The sequence below is a fragment of the Aedes albopictus genome, chromosome 2, assembly GCF_035046485.1.
Source record: "Aedes albopictus strain Foshan chromosome 2, AalbF5, whole genome shotgun sequence".
NCBI lineage: Eukaryota > Metazoa > Arthropoda > Insecta > Diptera > Culicidae > Aedes > Aedes albopictus.
The window spans coordinates 286,964,198-286,980,677 of NC_085137.1; the positions used below are offsets into that span (position 1 = coordinate 286,964,198).

General features: G+C 37.5%; 2 protein-coding genes across 6 annotated transcripts in view; one reads left to right on the plus strand and one right to left on the minus strand.

Moving 5' to 3' along the window:
* Window positions 1-16,480, minus strand: part of LOC109411133 (oxysterol-binding protein-related protein 9) — a 209,862-nt gene that overhangs the window by 97,277 nt on the left and 96,105 nt on the right. For both annotated transcript variants that reach the window (XM_029872961.2, XM_029872962.2), the window contains exons 2-6: window positions 11,105-11,233; window positions 10,799-11,029; window positions 10,651-10,728; window positions 10,539-10,589; window positions 64-145 (exon numbers count right to left, since the gene is read on the minus strand). In XM_029872961.2, coding sequence (XP_029728821.1) covers window positions 64-145; window positions 10,539-10,589; window positions 10,651-10,728; window positions 10,799-11,029; window positions 11,105-11,233 — 571 coding nt within the window. The remainder of the gene's footprint in view (window positions 1-63; window positions 146-10,538; window positions 10,590-10,650; window positions 10,729-10,798; window positions 11,030-11,104; window positions 11,234-16,480) is intronic.
* Window positions 3-16,342, plus strand: LOC109411138 (elongation of very long chain fatty acids protein 7). Of its 4 annotated transcripts, none has more exons than XM_062852020.1 (7): window positions 3-158; window positions 15,106-15,165; window positions 15,218-15,314; window positions 15,373-15,466; window positions 15,521-15,764; window positions 15,825-15,967; window positions 16,040-16,342. In XM_062852020.1, exons 4-7 carry the CDS (start codon window positions 15,377-15,379, stop codon window positions 16,205-16,207), a joined length of 645 nt encoding a protein of 214 aa, XP_062708004.1. In that variant the 5' UTR covers window positions 3-158; window positions 15,106-15,165; window positions 15,218-15,314; window positions 15,373-15,376; the 3' UTR covers window positions 16,208-16,342. The 4 variants fall into 4 exon arrangements, with proteins under 4 accessions (XP_062708004.1, XP_029728823.1, XP_019540140.2 ...); XM_029872963.2 differs by having other exon boundaries at window positions 15,106-15,151; XM_019684595.3 differs by lacking the exon at window positions 3-158 and adding an exon at window positions 215-669 and having other exon boundaries at window positions 15,106-15,151.

The window sequence follows — 16,480 nt, forward strand, 5'->3', positions numbered from 1 at the left end:
CAAAGGGTTTCGAGGGATACACACTCATAGGGGTGAAGAAAATCCTGCTGGAAGAGTACTTACCGATATCGCTGGCTTCGGTTTCCGTTTCCGATTTACTCACGATCGGCCCCTGATAGATACCGTTGATTGGATTAGCCGTGTTCTGTGGACGACAGGTGAGAAAAGAACATAACCAGGTGATTAATTTATTGGAGTGCCTGCAAGGCGATTCGCTTTTTTTCGCGTGCGAGCGGCAATCGGTCGGTTGTGCGGCGGAAAAATCAATTCAAACATTGGCAAAGCCCCGAAAGTGGTTCATGACTTGTTTTAATATCTCCTTCGTTTCGCGTGAGTTTTCAGTTGGCTTGGTCTGTGTCTTGGAGCGGTATGTTCTTATGTAGGTATGTCTCGGTATAAAGTCAGTACAGCAGAGTGGCACAGACCTGGCGGCCGGCGATTGGCTGCTAGGAGGGGGAGCGTGTGATGATATTTGCAGTCAAACGCTAAGGGCAGTCAACTCTATAACTATTCACTATATATGCAGATTGCGGCACAGATTTTGGTTAGAACTCAAAGTGACTTTACCGTTTCTAATAGTTCAGTTTGAGATAGCGATTGGTACGTGACATTCACACAGTTTTAGTGCAGTAACAAGATTTTAATATTTGAGACGTTCCAGGTTCTAAGGTGATTAATTAGCTTTAACATGCTACCTACATATTTACTGTTCGTGACACAGTAAATACTTTTTGTATACGCAAAAGTAGACGATTTCACTTTAAATAGCGTCAAATTGCTTTATCTAGGAAGGCAAATAGCATTGGCTGATTGACGTAGGTATAAGACAATAAACTGATAATTTGATTGGGGATTCTAAATAGAGAAAGATAAAAAAACAACATAAAGAAGTGTGCGTCACAAGTGATGTTTGTTTCTATTGGTTCGCGTTCTGAAGATATCGGTAATTTTCACAGTAAAATATGTTTTTATTAAGTTACAAACACATTCCTTTTTTTTGATGTAGGGTTACGGTGCACGGTGTCAAAATTTTGACTATTATCGAACTTTCATGTACCTCGGATTTTTCTTCATGGAATGTTAGAATTTCGGCTATAATGTATAAATGCAAAATTTGGAAATATTCTATCGGGGAAAATTTGAGTTAGCTGAGTTTTTGGCTATTTTCCATACTAAAAATCAATAATTACTATTTTAGCCCAAAAAACGTCCCATACAAAATGTATGGAAAAATTTTCGCCGATGAAATATTTTCTAGTTTTCCGATTATGAATATATAGCCCAAATACTACTCATTTTCGAAGAAAAATCCGAGGTACATGAATGTTCGATAATAATCGAAATTTTGACACCGTGCACCGTCTTTGATCCCCTGCAGACAAATATTGTCACACACAATGGTCCACTGCACGAATTTCTACTGGCCTGCTTACTCTCACACGAATTGCCGACACTGCTCAAACGTCAAATTTCGTGTGAGAGTAAGCAGGCCAGTAGAAATTCGTGCAGTGGACCATATTGCTCCGTTTTTTCTTCCGGGAATGTTTCCGCGAATTTCTACAGGAACTCTTCCGGGAGTTTTTCTAGGAATTTATCCGGGAATTCCTCTGGAAATGTCTCCGGGAATTCTTCCGGATTTTTTTCCAGGATTTCCTCTAGGACCCACATCTGGAACTCCTGCGGAGATTCCTTCAGGAATTCCTTCGGTAATTTCCCCAGGAATTCTTCCGGGAATTTCTCCAGGAATTCCTCCGGATTTTCTCGGAGAATTTTCCCAGGAATACCCCCATGAGAAATTTTTTCAAGAATTTCTCCTGGCTGAATTTCTCCGAGAATGTTTCTGGGAGTTTCTCCAGGATTATCTCCGGGAATGTTTCCGGGAATTCTCTCGGGAATTTCTTCAGGAAATCCGCCAGAAATTGCTTCGAAAATTTCTTCAAGAAATTGCCCGGGAAATCCTCCAGAAATTCTTACAAGTATTCCTCCGGGAATTTCCCCAGAAATTCCTCCGGGAATTTCTTCAGGAAAGTTTATTTTTTTTTTCAAAAAAAATTCCAAAGGGAATTTCTCCAGGAAGTCTTCAGTGACTTTTTTTTTTCAGAAAACCCTCTGAGAGTTTCTCCAGGAATTCCTCTGGGAATTTCTCTAAGAATTCCTCCTTTGTTTTCTCCAGGAATTCCGCCGGGAATTTCTCCGGGAATTCCTCCGGGAATGTCTCTGGAAATTTTCCCTGGAATTTCTCCAAAAATTCCACTAAAAATTTCTTCAGGAAATCCTTCCACATTTTTTTCCTGGAATTCCACTAGGAATTTCTTTACGATTCCCTCCAGGAGTTTCTCCGGGAATTCTTCTTGGACTCCCATAAGCAATTCTTCCGGTGATTCCTTCAGTTATTTCTCCAGGACTTTTTCCGGGGTTATTTCCAGGAATTCCTTCGGGGATTCCTCCAGGAATTCCCTCAGGGGATTCCTCCAGAGATTCTTCCAGGAATTTCCTTTGGGGAATCCCCCAGGAAGGAGGATTCCCTGAAGAATTTTCCAGAGGAATTGCTGGAGAAATCACCGGAGGAATTCTTAGAGACAATTCCTGAGGAATTCCTGGATGAAATCCTAGAGAGATTCTCAGAGGAATACTTGTTGAAATTCCCAGAGGATTTCTGAGCAAATCCTGAAATTTCCTTTTAAAATTCCTGGAGAAATTTCAGAAGAGTACCCGGAGGAATTCTTGAAAGAATTCTTGGAGGATTTTTTGGAGGATTTCCAGAAGAAATTCCTAAAACAACTCCTGGACGATTTCCTGGAGAAATTCCCGGAGACATTCTCAGAGGAATTCCTGGAGAAATTCCCGGAGGAATTACAGGATAAATTCCCGGAGGTATTCGTAAAGCAAGTCCTAGAGGAATTCCGGGAGAAATTCTCGAGGGTTTTGTGAGAAAAAAATATCACCGAAGATTTCCTGAAGAGATTACTGGAGAAATTACCAAAGTATTTCTTGAAAAAAAAAAAAAACCGACAGTTTTCCTTAGAAAATTCCCAGACATAGTCCTGGCGAAACTCCTGGAAAAATTCCCGGAGAAATTCCTAGGGAAATTCTTGGAGGAACTCCTATAGAACATCCCGGAAGAATTTCTGAAGAAATTCCCGGAGGAGTTCATGGAGGAATTCCCGGAGGCACTCATGGACGAACTCCTGGGTAAATTGTCAGTGAAATTCCCGGAGAAAATTGAAAAGTCCGAAAAAAAGTTGAAAAGTTGAAAAAAAAAGACCGGAGGAATTTCTAGAAAAAATCCCAGCGGAATTTCCATAGAAATTGCCGAAGGAATTCCAGAAGGAGTTCCTGATGGGAGTCCTAGATGAAATCCTGGGGAAATTTCTGGAGGAATCCCCGGAGGAATTCTTGGAGGACTTCCTAGAGGATTTCCCGGAGGAACTTCTGAAGGATGTCCTAGAAGAATTCCATGAAGAATTCCTGAAGGATGTTCCTGAGAAATTTCCAGTGGAATTCTTGGATAAATTGGTGGTGGGATTCCCGGAGAAATTCCTGGAAAAATTCCCGGAAGAGTTCCTGTAGAAATTCCCGGAGACATACCCGAAAGAAAAAAAAAACGGAGTAAAAGAAGCAATATTGTAGAGCGACAAAATTTGTCTGCAGGGGATCAAAGACGGTGTTAAAGTATTGCCTCTTGTACCACCGTACTCGACCGTCTACTATCCTGCCAAACGGCTCTTAGCTTGCTGAACAACTATGCTGAAAATGGAATACTTCTTGTTCATTAGGGTTTTCATACAAATATTTTTTCACACTAGACGGAACCTATCGAATAATATCAGAACTAAGGACACCAGATACGTCTAACTTTCTTTTAACTTTCGGAAAAATTTGCTGGACGTTTTCCGATTTTTGAGATAAAATTGTTTGAATGTTTTGGTTGCTGGTGTCACCTAGCGTCACCATTGCCGGATAGATCTCAACCTGCCGAACAGTTTCACAGAAAACGCCATGCTTTTAGCTTATTACAGTAACGAGATACACGTGTTTGAATATTATAAACATGGTGCCACCTAGCGAATAAATCACGAATCAAAGACTCAACTGTCAGACAGTTTTTAGCTTGCTGAAGAACTTTGTTGAAGACGGCATCATTCTATCTTATCAGGATTCTGAGATATAGAAGTTTGAAGATATTTTATTCTAGCGCCACCTAGCGGACGATTCTCGAACCAAAGACGCCATTGCTAGATAGTTCTTATCCTGCTGAACAACTTTGCTGAAAACGGCATGCTATGCCAGATATACAGATTTTTCTGTATTATAAGGTACCCCGGGGCAAGTGAGAATTCGGGGCAAGTGAGACCTACAGCTATATTTTTTTTTATTTTTTAGTTTTTAGGCAAACATTCTTCATAGAAAACATAGGTATCACACCTACGGATACTTTGAATTCAAAAATTGCTTTTGTTCTCACCATAAAGAGACCATATATGTTATTGTTGATCATATGTAATTTTCAATTCACTAAGTGAGATTAACGTACTCTACTGCATTCGTCATTTAAAAATAAAATAACAAGTAAAGTAAAACTTTTTCGGTTTCAGGATAATCTTTGGAGTGCTTGCAAATTATTTTAAGCGAAAAAGCTATAATTTATTTTTATGTATTACCATTAGTTAACTGCTCTGACTTGCCCCAGTGCATTTCAGCATCTGGGGCAAGTGAGACCTATGAGAGTAAACAAACACAACTTCATAGTTTGATCTCGCTTACTTCAGCCTAAGTCGAAATTTACACAAAAGTGAAGTAAAAATCGGCGTCTTAAGTAAACAATCGTTGAATTACACTTAATTACTTCTATTCTGATGATAAAGCTATTTTTTAACTTTGAACTTTTAGTGGCTACGCAGTCTTTATTCTTGAAACGGGTGCGCCATTAGCAAAAAGTCCACATAAGTTCACCGAAGTGTTATTGAGTCATGTACCAAACAATTAGAGTCAGGACAGTTAAAGTTAGCCGAAACACGAGAGACGAAACGAGAACATTATTTTCCCCCTGATGAAGGCACCATCCCTAAGTGCCGAAACGTTGGGTAGATAATAAACCCGTTTCAAGAATAAAGACTGCGTAGCCACTAAAAGTTCAAAGTTAAGAATTTCAGTCGATCCTTGAAAGTAATGCTATTGTTTAAAATGGTAAAGTCTTGGGTAGAACCGAAATCATCTATTTTTCATATTTTTTTCAAATTCAGTTATTTTTTTCGTTTTTTGCTGCATAATGAGTTTTTATGAATATTAAGGAACCGGTCATAGAGTATGAAAAAATTGGAAAACGACTTATTCAAAGTTCACAATTTAAAAATCTTTATTTAATGATCGTAAAATTATGTTAGGGTAAACATAACATCTGTAAATCTTGAAAAATCTTTTGGCGAGTTTCATCAACTACGTAATATGAAAAGTAAGTTTGGAAGTCTTTCGGCATTTAACCTTAGGACGCTTTTTGTATAAATAAAATCAATATGTTTTGCACGAGCTGCTAGAGTTTGATCATTTTTTTTTTCTCAGTGATTCGTTTTTATATGTGTTACGTAATTTATGCACGATACCGCAAAACTTTTCCAACATAAATCGCTAAACATAGTTATTCGCATAATATATCTATAATTTATGCTACATTACATATATGCAGCAACTTTATTAAGCCATTTGTACAAAAAATCCGAATAGGTCCCACTTGCCCCGTGATACGGTGTAAATGAAAATCTGCTCCACTTTTCATCATATGCATAATATACAGAATTTAAAAAATTTGAAACAGTTCCAATGCCCGTTAATAAGAAGAAATATACCAACAACGTCTTTCAGAACCATTGGAATTATAAAATTATTTATGATTAGAATTTTTTGGCTTGACAAAACAAAACTAGCATTTTTTTAGGTCCCACTTGCCCCGGGGTACCTTACAGATTTTTAGAGGTTGATACGGACAGGATACAGGGAACAGAAAAAATACAGATTTCATGATCATGATACAGATTTTTCTTCCACATATTTTTGTCCTCATACATTTACGCCAGATGGAAAAAAAGTGATAAAAAATATTGAGAGTACAAACTTATTTAATTATTCATATTTTTCACATTTGACTTCAATTTGCAATCATTCCATTAAAGTAAAATTTTTCTTTCGAATTGAATTAAATAAAAAGTATATTACTAAACATAAAACGTCCTAGATATGAAATAAGCATAAAGCCTGTATCCGCAATAATCGGGACACAGAAGTACGGCTGCAGCTGTGTAATGAATGGGTGAAATTGACCAAATAATTGGCTGAGAAATATTTGGTGTATGTTTATTATTTGTGCCAAATTTCATAAAAATCGATGCAGTATTTTTAACTGTAGATGAAAAGCAAACTGACGTGAATTTAAGCATTTTGTACAATCATGGCCAGTTTTCATTCGTATAACAGATGCTTTTTTTACTCTACAGTTCAAAGTTCTGTGATGATAATTATGAACTTTTGTAAGCAGTAATGCTACTTAAAGAGACACTTTCTTGCAAAATTTCATGGACTTTGATCAATTGGTTTGAAAGCTACTGGTGTTGATCACTTGCGTGCGTAGCCTTTTCTTTTTTCTCGCTCGTTCATTTTGTTGAACACAGGGACAAAATGCCCCCTCTATTATTTCACAGAAGGTAGTTGATTATGTTTATATTATACCTGCAAAATTTACAAAAAACAAACAATGAACACAAAAATGAACACATTTTGAGATGTCATTAGTCAAAATTTGAGCAATTTCAATGTATCTATTGCAGAGTTACAGCTGTATTTCTGTGTCCCGATTATTGCGGATACAGGCTTTACGTTAAGGGCGGGCTTCTTTAGGTTTTTATCACGTTGAAATCTTAATCTTGTAAAATATAACTTTTGAACCTTCGCCCTAAATTAAGTTTTTTTAGCAAGTTTTCAAAGATTATGTTGTTATAAGTATGAAAAAATCGAATAAACTATATCTTTGCTGTTTTTTTATGTGTATTGATGTTTGCTTAATAATTTGCAAGAGTCGCGAATTTTCAGTGAAATATGAAGTTGTAAGGAAAATTTAAGCTTGAAGTACTAAACATGAAAAATGAAATACAAGTTGGAAACTTTGCTAAGCAAAAGACCTTTCACCCTTTCAAACAACTGAGTTACTAACTATAAAATTGTGTTAAAGATTAAAAATCGATAGAGCTTTCGGAAACTACAGAGTACGATAACAGCTTGCAAAAATATGATGCATCGAATGTAGCAAAAGGAACACGTCATATGTGATGGATATTTTTGAACATTGTCTACGTTACCTTGCAGATGAAAAGAAAAGAATTGCGAACGCGAATTGAACTCAGGTCCTTTGGGTGTGAATATCACGCACTAGCTATTTCGGCCATCTTAGCTTGGTAAAGCACAGAGAAGGCGGCATAGAAGTTTTTTTTTCTAATTTCGGTAAAAGGCGGAGAGGCACCTAGTATATGGAACACCGGTAATGGGAAGGGTTTTTTTTAAGAAACTCTTGCAGAGATTTTTTTAAGAAATTTCTAGAGGGCATTCTTAAGATATTCCTTGATGAATTTCTCCAGGAATTTTTTTAAATAGATTTCTACGGATTCCTTCTTAAACTCCAACAAGAAAAACTTTACACACTCTTTTGGAGATTTGTTTAAAAAATTATCGGAAATTTCTTGTCGACGGATAACTTCATTAATATCTCCACGGATTCTTTGAGCAATTCATTCAGAAATATTTCCAAAGTATTTTTACGGAAATTGCTTAAAATATATCTGAAGAATTTATTGCTGGGATCTTTGCAAATGTTTTGTAATGCGTTCCACCAAGAATTTCCCGAAATGTTTCTCCAGGAAGTTCTTAAGAAACTTCTTCTAGGATGTAAAAAGAGAAATTCGGGTTAAGTACTGTTCCTTTTAATTCCACTAAGAATTTGCATCCCTTGACAGATACGTATTTTGACCTCAACTGTAAGGTCGTCTTCAGTGTCTCGTACTTGACTCAACTAAACTTGACTGGAGTCGAGTCAAGTACGAGATACCGAAGACGACCATACAATTGAGGTCGAAATACGTATCTGTCAAAGGATGCCAATTCTTAGTGGAATTAAAAGGAACAGTACTTAACCCGATTTTCATTTTACTTACCACTAACTTTACTTCCTCTAACTTTTTTTTTTGAGAATTTCCTGTTTTCTTTGAAAAATAAAAATTCTGAAATTCTTCAAGTAAATTATTCACAAATCCTACAGGGATTCACTCGGAAACTCTTCCCAGGGTTCTCCAAGATATTTTTGAGAAAATCGTTCAGTGATTCCTGCAGAAACTCCTTCATGTTTTTTTTTAGAAAAAATGAAAAAAAAGAAATCTTGATAAACTTGTGGAGTAACTCTATCAATGAAAGAATTTTTGAGAAATTTCTGCAGTGATTCCTGGAAAATCCGTGGAGGAATTTCTGGACAAATCTCTTAAAAAATGCAGACATAGCAGACAAAGGTACTTGTGGATTTTTCAAGAAATCCTTCATTGAATTTCTAAAGATTTCCTGGAGGATTTTCCGAAGGGATCTTTGGAAGAACTGCTGGAGGTACCTCTGAAAGATTGATCGAAACAAAAATCTCGAGCTGTTTATGAAGAAATTTCTTCAGAGAACCAATAGAGAAATTTAAAAAATGGAGAACCCTCTACAAATATTCTTTGAAACATTTTTAGAAAAAAAACTTTGAAAAATGCTTATTAGTTGAAGTTCTGCAGCAGTTGTTGAGAGAATCTTTTGGAAACAAAAAGAAAAAAAATCTGTAGAAAGGTCTGAACGAATCCAAAGCAATGCCTGGAGGAATACCTCAAGGAACTATTGGATAAACTCCTGTAGGAACTTTCCAGAAAAATCTTTTGAGAACATCTAGAGGAATTTCCAAAAAAAAACCTGAAAAAATGAAGTAATCCTTTAGGTAGAAATTTAAGCAATAATTTCTGGAATGGTTCTTGAAGTTTATTTTTTATTATCTTTCTATTTTTGTGTATTTTAAATTATGCTAGTTCTTCATACAAACTGGAAGTTTCTGAATTTCTGATAGAATCTCTGAATGTTTGTTGAAGAAAAATGTCTCCTGGAATTGCATCTTTTCAAGATACGTGGAAAGAATTTCATGGAGAAACCCCTGGAGAAATTCATTAATTAAATTTTCGGAGAAATTCTATAGAAAAACTCCTAGAAAAAAATTAAAGAAATTTCTCCAAAAATATTGAAAAAAATATATTAAGAAATGCAAGCATAACTTATGTAGCAATCCATGAAGGAATTTTCTCTTTAATCCTTTAAAGAATCCCATCAGGATTTTCGAAAAGAATTTCTGTGGAAACCCGTGAACCAGTTTCAGGATATTTTTTGAGAAACTCCCAGGGAAATTCCTGGAAGAATCCCTGGAGAAATTTTCACAAAAAGTGGGCGACGTAAAAGTTCAGAATTAATAAGAATATACATATTTATTTTACTATGAAAAGTCATAACGTTCTGCTATTTACACCATTTAGTGAAAACTTACTGCAAATAGAAATGTTCGTGCAAAATTCGGGACACGAAAATTTACATGTGCAACATACAGATTTCTTAGGGGGTCTGACTGGATTTACGGAAACTGTGTTTTTTGGCTTTCAGTCACAATTTCAAAATACAGACAAATACAGATTTTCTAAAATCCTGATACAGATTTTTGGAAAAATCATCTGGCATCCCTTTGTACCTCATTAGGGTATCGAGATAAACGTGTTTGAATTTTTCAGACACAATTCAGATAAATCTCAAACCAAAGACTTTACTGTCAGATAGTTCTGAGCTTGCTGAAGAAATTTGGCCGAAGACAGCATCGTTCTATCTTATCAGGTTTCTGAGATTTTGAACATTTTCGACACTGGCGCCGCCTAGCGGTCGAATCGCGAACCAAAGTCGCCATTGCTAGTTAGTTCTTGACCTGCTGAACAAATTCGCCGAAGATACTATACTTCTACCTCATCGGGATCTTGAGATATACGTTGCGCAAAGTATGTGGCCAATTTTGGTACCCCAAGACAATCCGGAATAACTCCGGAACCATGTGGACCAAGCTCCCATGTCCTCGGCATAATAAACTAGAAGAGTTTTTCGGGAAGTTGTGAAAATTTCATCAAAATCCATAGAAAAACAAAAAAGTTATGACCATTTTTGTGCTTTTCCGGAGGTGGAAAATGAACGTTGGCTGGATGAAGGTTAATTCTAAGTTATGTTACAAAAGTTTGTTTGCACAAATCATATCATAATAATAATTGATCCATTAAATTATTAAAACAATAAATATATGCCAATTTCTAAAGCTCTCGCGTTTCTGCCCACTAGCTACAAGTGAGAGTGAATTGTTTTTTGTGAAATCGAGGACTATTTTCAAATTCCGCCTGCCTGGCCACCAGTTTTTACGAATTTAATGAAGAAAAAATATGAATTATTGATAAACTTACCTTCGTTATCTGAAGAAGCACTATGGAGTGCTTGATGTTATCAAGCATTGCCTGTAACAATACGGACAATAATTATTGAAAATCATTGACAAAAATGTTTGCTACAACTTACATTTGCGTGCTCGTAAATAGTTTTCAGTTTTTGAGCTTCGTCACATTCGCCCAGCGATTGTATCCTGTTGTCAATTTTCTGAAAATTATGAAAAAAAAGACAAGTTTATTCATACTTTGTCGAACCTATCATCCAACAACATCCTCACCGCTGTGTGCTCGATCATCAGTTGCAAGTAAGCATCCGCTTCGCTTACTTTCTTGTCGAACAACACCAGATTGTTGGTTCGCTTTGTGCTGGATCCGGGCGTGCCGTGGGAATAGCTACTGCTGCCACCGCTGTACTGTTGATCCCAGAGGGCCCGACTTCGGTTGGCGTGCCGAAGGATGGTATCCTCCAGCCGGCGGACCCATTTTTCGCGTTCGTCAGCATCTCTTGCCTAGTGGGAAGGAGGTGGTGGAATATGAACGATCAATGATCAGGGATTTATTTTTTTCATGGATAACAAGCCTACCTGGAAATGGAACGTTTTGTGATCTACGGTGATGGTGAATGTGTTGACATCTTGGTCGTCTATTCCAATGACGGCTCCTTTTAATCGCACGCAGCCCCGACGAACACCTTTCATCATTTTTTCTTTAGACTGTTGGATGAAAAGGAGAAAACAAAGTTTGGTTCGGTAAAGAAAACAGGTATTAATTTGAACTAATCATTCATTGTTATCAAATTGTTTGCGAACTAGCCGATGATTCGTTATCGTTGGTTTCCATTCATAAACATGGTGAAAATATGGCGCAGTGTATTTTTTTTCGGAAGAGTGGTCATCCAAAATGCCTTTGAGTTTACATTGTGAAGTTTACTTGTGTAAACTTTTAACTTCTTACAAAGTTTCGATATGTTATCTATCGGGCCTAAATAAGCTTCCAAAAGTCCGACTTGAACTCACGACTCCCAATTCGCTAGACCGGCGCTTCTATTCCTTCAAGCCACGGAGTCACTCGACTATCTCTGTCGCCAGTAGACCTAGAACTGAACTCGATTTCACAGTCGCACATGGTTATTAGAGTGGGTCAACGTGGTATGGAGAAAATTTCAATTTGATCGCATCAGCCCGGAACAAAGCTATCTGAATCTATATCAGCATCCAAAACAACTGTGCAAAATTTGGGAGCGATTGGTTGCGTCACCGTATTGCCATTGAAATTTGTATGGAAGTTAGTATGGAAAAACGTACTTTTTTGCATTTTTCTCATAAGTTTTACCATGTAGCTAATGACGTTAAAGTATAGCCTAGGATATGCCAAAAAACTTTGCCGAAGACCGCAAAGTGATCCGACGCTTGTGAAAAAAGTTATTCGCTTGGTAGCTTAGGCCAAAAAATTTTTTTTTTTTTTTTTTGAAAGGTTCCTAGCGGCACGCCGACGGACGTAGAAACCTCTCCCATCACTGTACGCACAAGCGTCTCGCGTTTGCGCGGACAACGACAGTTCACTAGGCCTTTGGATAGGATAGAGTACGTAATCCTTCAGAAGCAGTTCACCAGCCGTGCACGGAACATGTCGTCCAGTAAGACACTGTTGCGTACTGACTCAGAAGGTTACGGTAGAAGGTGTGAAAGTTTCGGTTTTGTCATATGGTCAATTTTGTATTTGTGTTTTTTTTTGTCATGTCAAGCTTTAAAGAATGTAATTGTTCATATTTATGCTGTGCCCTATAATTCAGTAATCTTTGGTGTGCCTATGATCTGTTAGATAGTCGATGTGTTTGTTATGTCCATTTTCGTTGATCCTCATTTTAGTATTGTTTTTATTATCTTTGAAAGTTGTCTTTCGTCCACATCCCTATCATCACTATCAGCATCGGTCCAAATAAGTCCATATTAAAGAAAACCTTTCATACACTCAGTCGAAAAATCTAATTTGTCATAAATAGTCTACGTTAGTCAAAGTCGAAGTAGTCAGTTTTTGTCGATTTCGTCTTGATCACACGCAGGGCCGGATCTAAGGGGGGGCCGGGGGGGCCCGGGCCCCGGGCCCCCACATTTTAGGGGCCCCCACAAAAACCTTTTTTGGTTGCTAACTTTAGCTTTATTTTTCATATTGCTCAAGTACTGTTCAAAAATAAGGAAAAACATTTTTGGTCACCTCTCAGAAGGGCCTCCACATCCGCTCGGGCCCCGGGCCCCCACAATCCTTAATCCGGGCCTGATCACACGTTAGCTTCGAATCTATAAGCAAGCACTGTTAAATGCTGCACTTCCCACTATTAGTGACTTAGTTATTATAAATTGATATTGAAAATTATAGAGAAAATTGAATAACGATAGCACATCAAATGTTGAGAACTATGTATTAGCAAATTGAATACGCGAGATACTACTAATTATTTCATATTTGAATTAAATTTGTATTTGTATAGTGTATTTGTTAAAATTAACCGAATAGTGGGAAGCCCAGGAAACAGTTCAAAGTCTGCTAAAGATTCCGAGACTCGTCACAAAACACAAAAAATTGCATTATGATTCACAACGACTCTCGAAACCTTCCCAGACTCAATAGACCAGAACTGTTTTCTGGGTATAGAAACTACTAGGCCCCAGCAGGTCCCTCCTGTTTATCGAGCATTTCTGATAAATCAGCCATACTCCATCTGTAGCAGCCGGTTCGCAATGAACCGTTGGAGGCGCATTAAAGTGTTAAAGGTGATATTTTCATTACAAGAATTACAATTAACATCCTTCACTTTAATACCGTCGAACCCTGTGATCTTGGCCAGGGTGGTAGCTTAGGCCAAAAATTGAGATTTTATTATTGATGTTATTTCTTTATATGTTAAACGTTAAGCACCACTGAGCAACCTGTACGTTATAACTTTTTTCACAAGTGTTGGATCACTTTGCGGTCTTCGGCAAAGTTTTTCTGCATATCCTAGGCTATACTTCAACGTCATTAGTTAGATCGTTTTAGACAAAAAAATAATTTATGAGAAAACTGCAAAAAACACGTTTTCCTATACTAAATCCCATACAAATTTCAATCGCAATACGGAATACGGGGAAGCAACCAATGCTCCCAAATTTTCCACAGTTGTTTAGGTCGCTAAAAGGAATTGAAAGAGCTTTGTTCCAAAAAATCGACTTTGTTGACCCAGTCTAATGATTATCTTCTTTTCACAATTCAAACATCCTTCGGATGGGATTAGATGAACATCTAACACATACACTGTTGTGCACATGTACGTCAAAGCGGGAGAGACCCGTCTCCCAATCACTTATTGGTATGACAATTAATGTGCAGTCGAACTCTTAGCCGAACTATTAAGCTATTACGATAAGGGTGACCGTAGCACCTTACAAATGTTAATTTCTTGATTTTGCTTTGGATCCCTTTTCATAATGCAAATCTCAATTTGTCCATCGCACACATGTTTCTGTTGTGCACATGGATGCCAAAGCATTTTGAACAGTGTAATTTCCACATGGCCAGCCAGCTAAATCATCCAACAGATTAAAGATATGAGAGAATGAAACATTGCACACCAACTGGTTGGATGGCCTCATATGCCCAACCTCGAAAAAAGGCACAGGCTAGAGTATAGTTATTGCTGAGGGATTACTCTGTTAAGGACAAACGTCTTGAAATCACGCACAAATCTTAAGAAGCAAGCTTCAAATAATAATGCATTTGATTATTCTGTTCTTGCTCACTTGTAATAAGCTTAAAATCAAAAGCTCAGAGGTGCTGATTTTGTTTACGAAGAGATTTGTGCGTTCGAAATCGCGAGTAGGTGCCAAAGTCGGCCATTGTGGCGGCCATTTTGGGATTCTAACAAGTCTGTCCTTAAATACAGCGTACAATATACACTGTCGCGAGTCCTTTTCAACAAATTGAGGAATCCTTCGTTGGCAAATACCAGTCTAGTTACGATTGATCTTAGGCAAATTTCTAGAGTACATATAACTTGCAAACTTGCCATCAGTACATTGATTTCAAAGCAGCGTACCATTAAGTGAAAAGAAACGAACTTTGGCATATAACGTCAGAACATGGTTTTCCATCGAAACTAATTAAGGTGATACGCGCAACGCTGGATCAAAATCAGGATATATGTTCAGATAGCAGACGAAGTATCTACCTCGTTTATGACCTTTGACAATCAATTTGACAGTTACTATAAAAAAAGTGCTCCAGTGAGTAGCTTTCCATATGATATATTCAGTTGCGTATTTTTTCAATAACCCAAATTGTGAGCAAGAAGCACCGAATGATAAATGCAATAAACATCAAAGCTATTGTGTTAACGAGTCACCGTCTCGACAACTGACACGAGAAAAAAGCACGTGCATGAGAATTCTTTGCCGACGTATGTTTTAATAACAAGAACTTGCGCAATATTGTTTCGTGTAGCCCTCATTAACCTAAAGCACATTCAAAGTTCAACTTCTTTGTAGAGTACATGCAAGTTCAATAACCTACACAATTTTTAAAGAAAATATAAATTTTCGATTATTTTCAGATGATAACCATGGATTTGTACAATTACTACGTGTGGGAGAATGCAGGTAACAAAACGAGTGTAAGAATTTCATCATTAGTTAATCGTTTGATTTCATTCGTTACAATCGCAGATCCCCGGACACACGACTGGTTCCTCGCAGGCTCTCCATTCCCCGTGCTGGGTGTTATCGTCGGCTACCTCAGCTTGGTATACTACATAGTTCCTAAGTATGGCGTCACGTGGCGAAATCGTAAAACCCAGTTGCATAAACTAGCCTACTTTCAGGTACATGGAAAATCGCGAACCGTACAAGATGAAAACATTTCTAGGGTTTTACAATTTGTTTCAAGTAGGATACTGTGTGATGGTAGTTGTTAAGGTAAGGATCCTTTATATTGGAAGTAAGAAACGCTTACAATCTATATCTTTTTAGTGTTTCCAAGCCGGTTGGACGCCTGACTATTTTTACCGGTGCTATGAGACAGATTATTCCTACAGCCCAAAAGCTTTGAAGATGGCTGAAGTAACGTGGTATATCTTGTTTATTAAGTTTGTGGAGTTACTGGAGACAATTCTGTTCGTGCTACGCAAAAAACAAAACCAGGTTTCCTTCCTTCACGTGTATCATCATATCAGTACCTTTGTCATTGCATACATATTTTGCAAATATGTTGGAGGTAAAGAAGAAAGATATTTCCCCGAGAAAGTTTTCGATAACAACACTGTTCTTATTGCAGGGAGCATGTTAGTGTTTTCGATAGTAGCCAATTCAATAGTACACATTATAATGTACTCATACTATTTCATCTCGGCATATGATGTGGCCATGTTCAAGTACGTAGCCGGCAAAATAAAGCGGTACATAACCAGTATGCAGTTGGTAAGTAGTTCGTTGCTACCTATTAGCCGTGACCTTGTTTCATGTTCAAACCCCCTTGGCGACACATTGCAGATTCAATTCGCGCTACTAACGACCAACAACCTGTTTGGTTTGCAACCAGGCTGCAAGACATGCAAACCGTTTCTCGTCATGTACATCCCGAACGTGTTTATTCTTATCTATCTTTTTAGCGATTTTTACAAGAAGTCCTATGACAGAAAACGATCTAAGATCGAATAGATCATAAAGTTTGCAATCAGGTTAGTAGGGATTCAGTTGGTCCAGGGGTGCTGGAGGTTTCAACAACCAAGGTGAAACTGTGATAAATGAAATTGTTAGTAAGATTGTAATAGGCGCGTATTAGAACGAAGAAAATAGAAAATTACTTAAAATTTTGGCACTACCAATTAACACAGCACGCTTGAATTGCCTTACTGCAATAGGAAAACTATTTTCATTGTTAAAACCTAGATTCTCAGAGGCTAGTGGCTTCAGTTAAAGTGATATTGAATG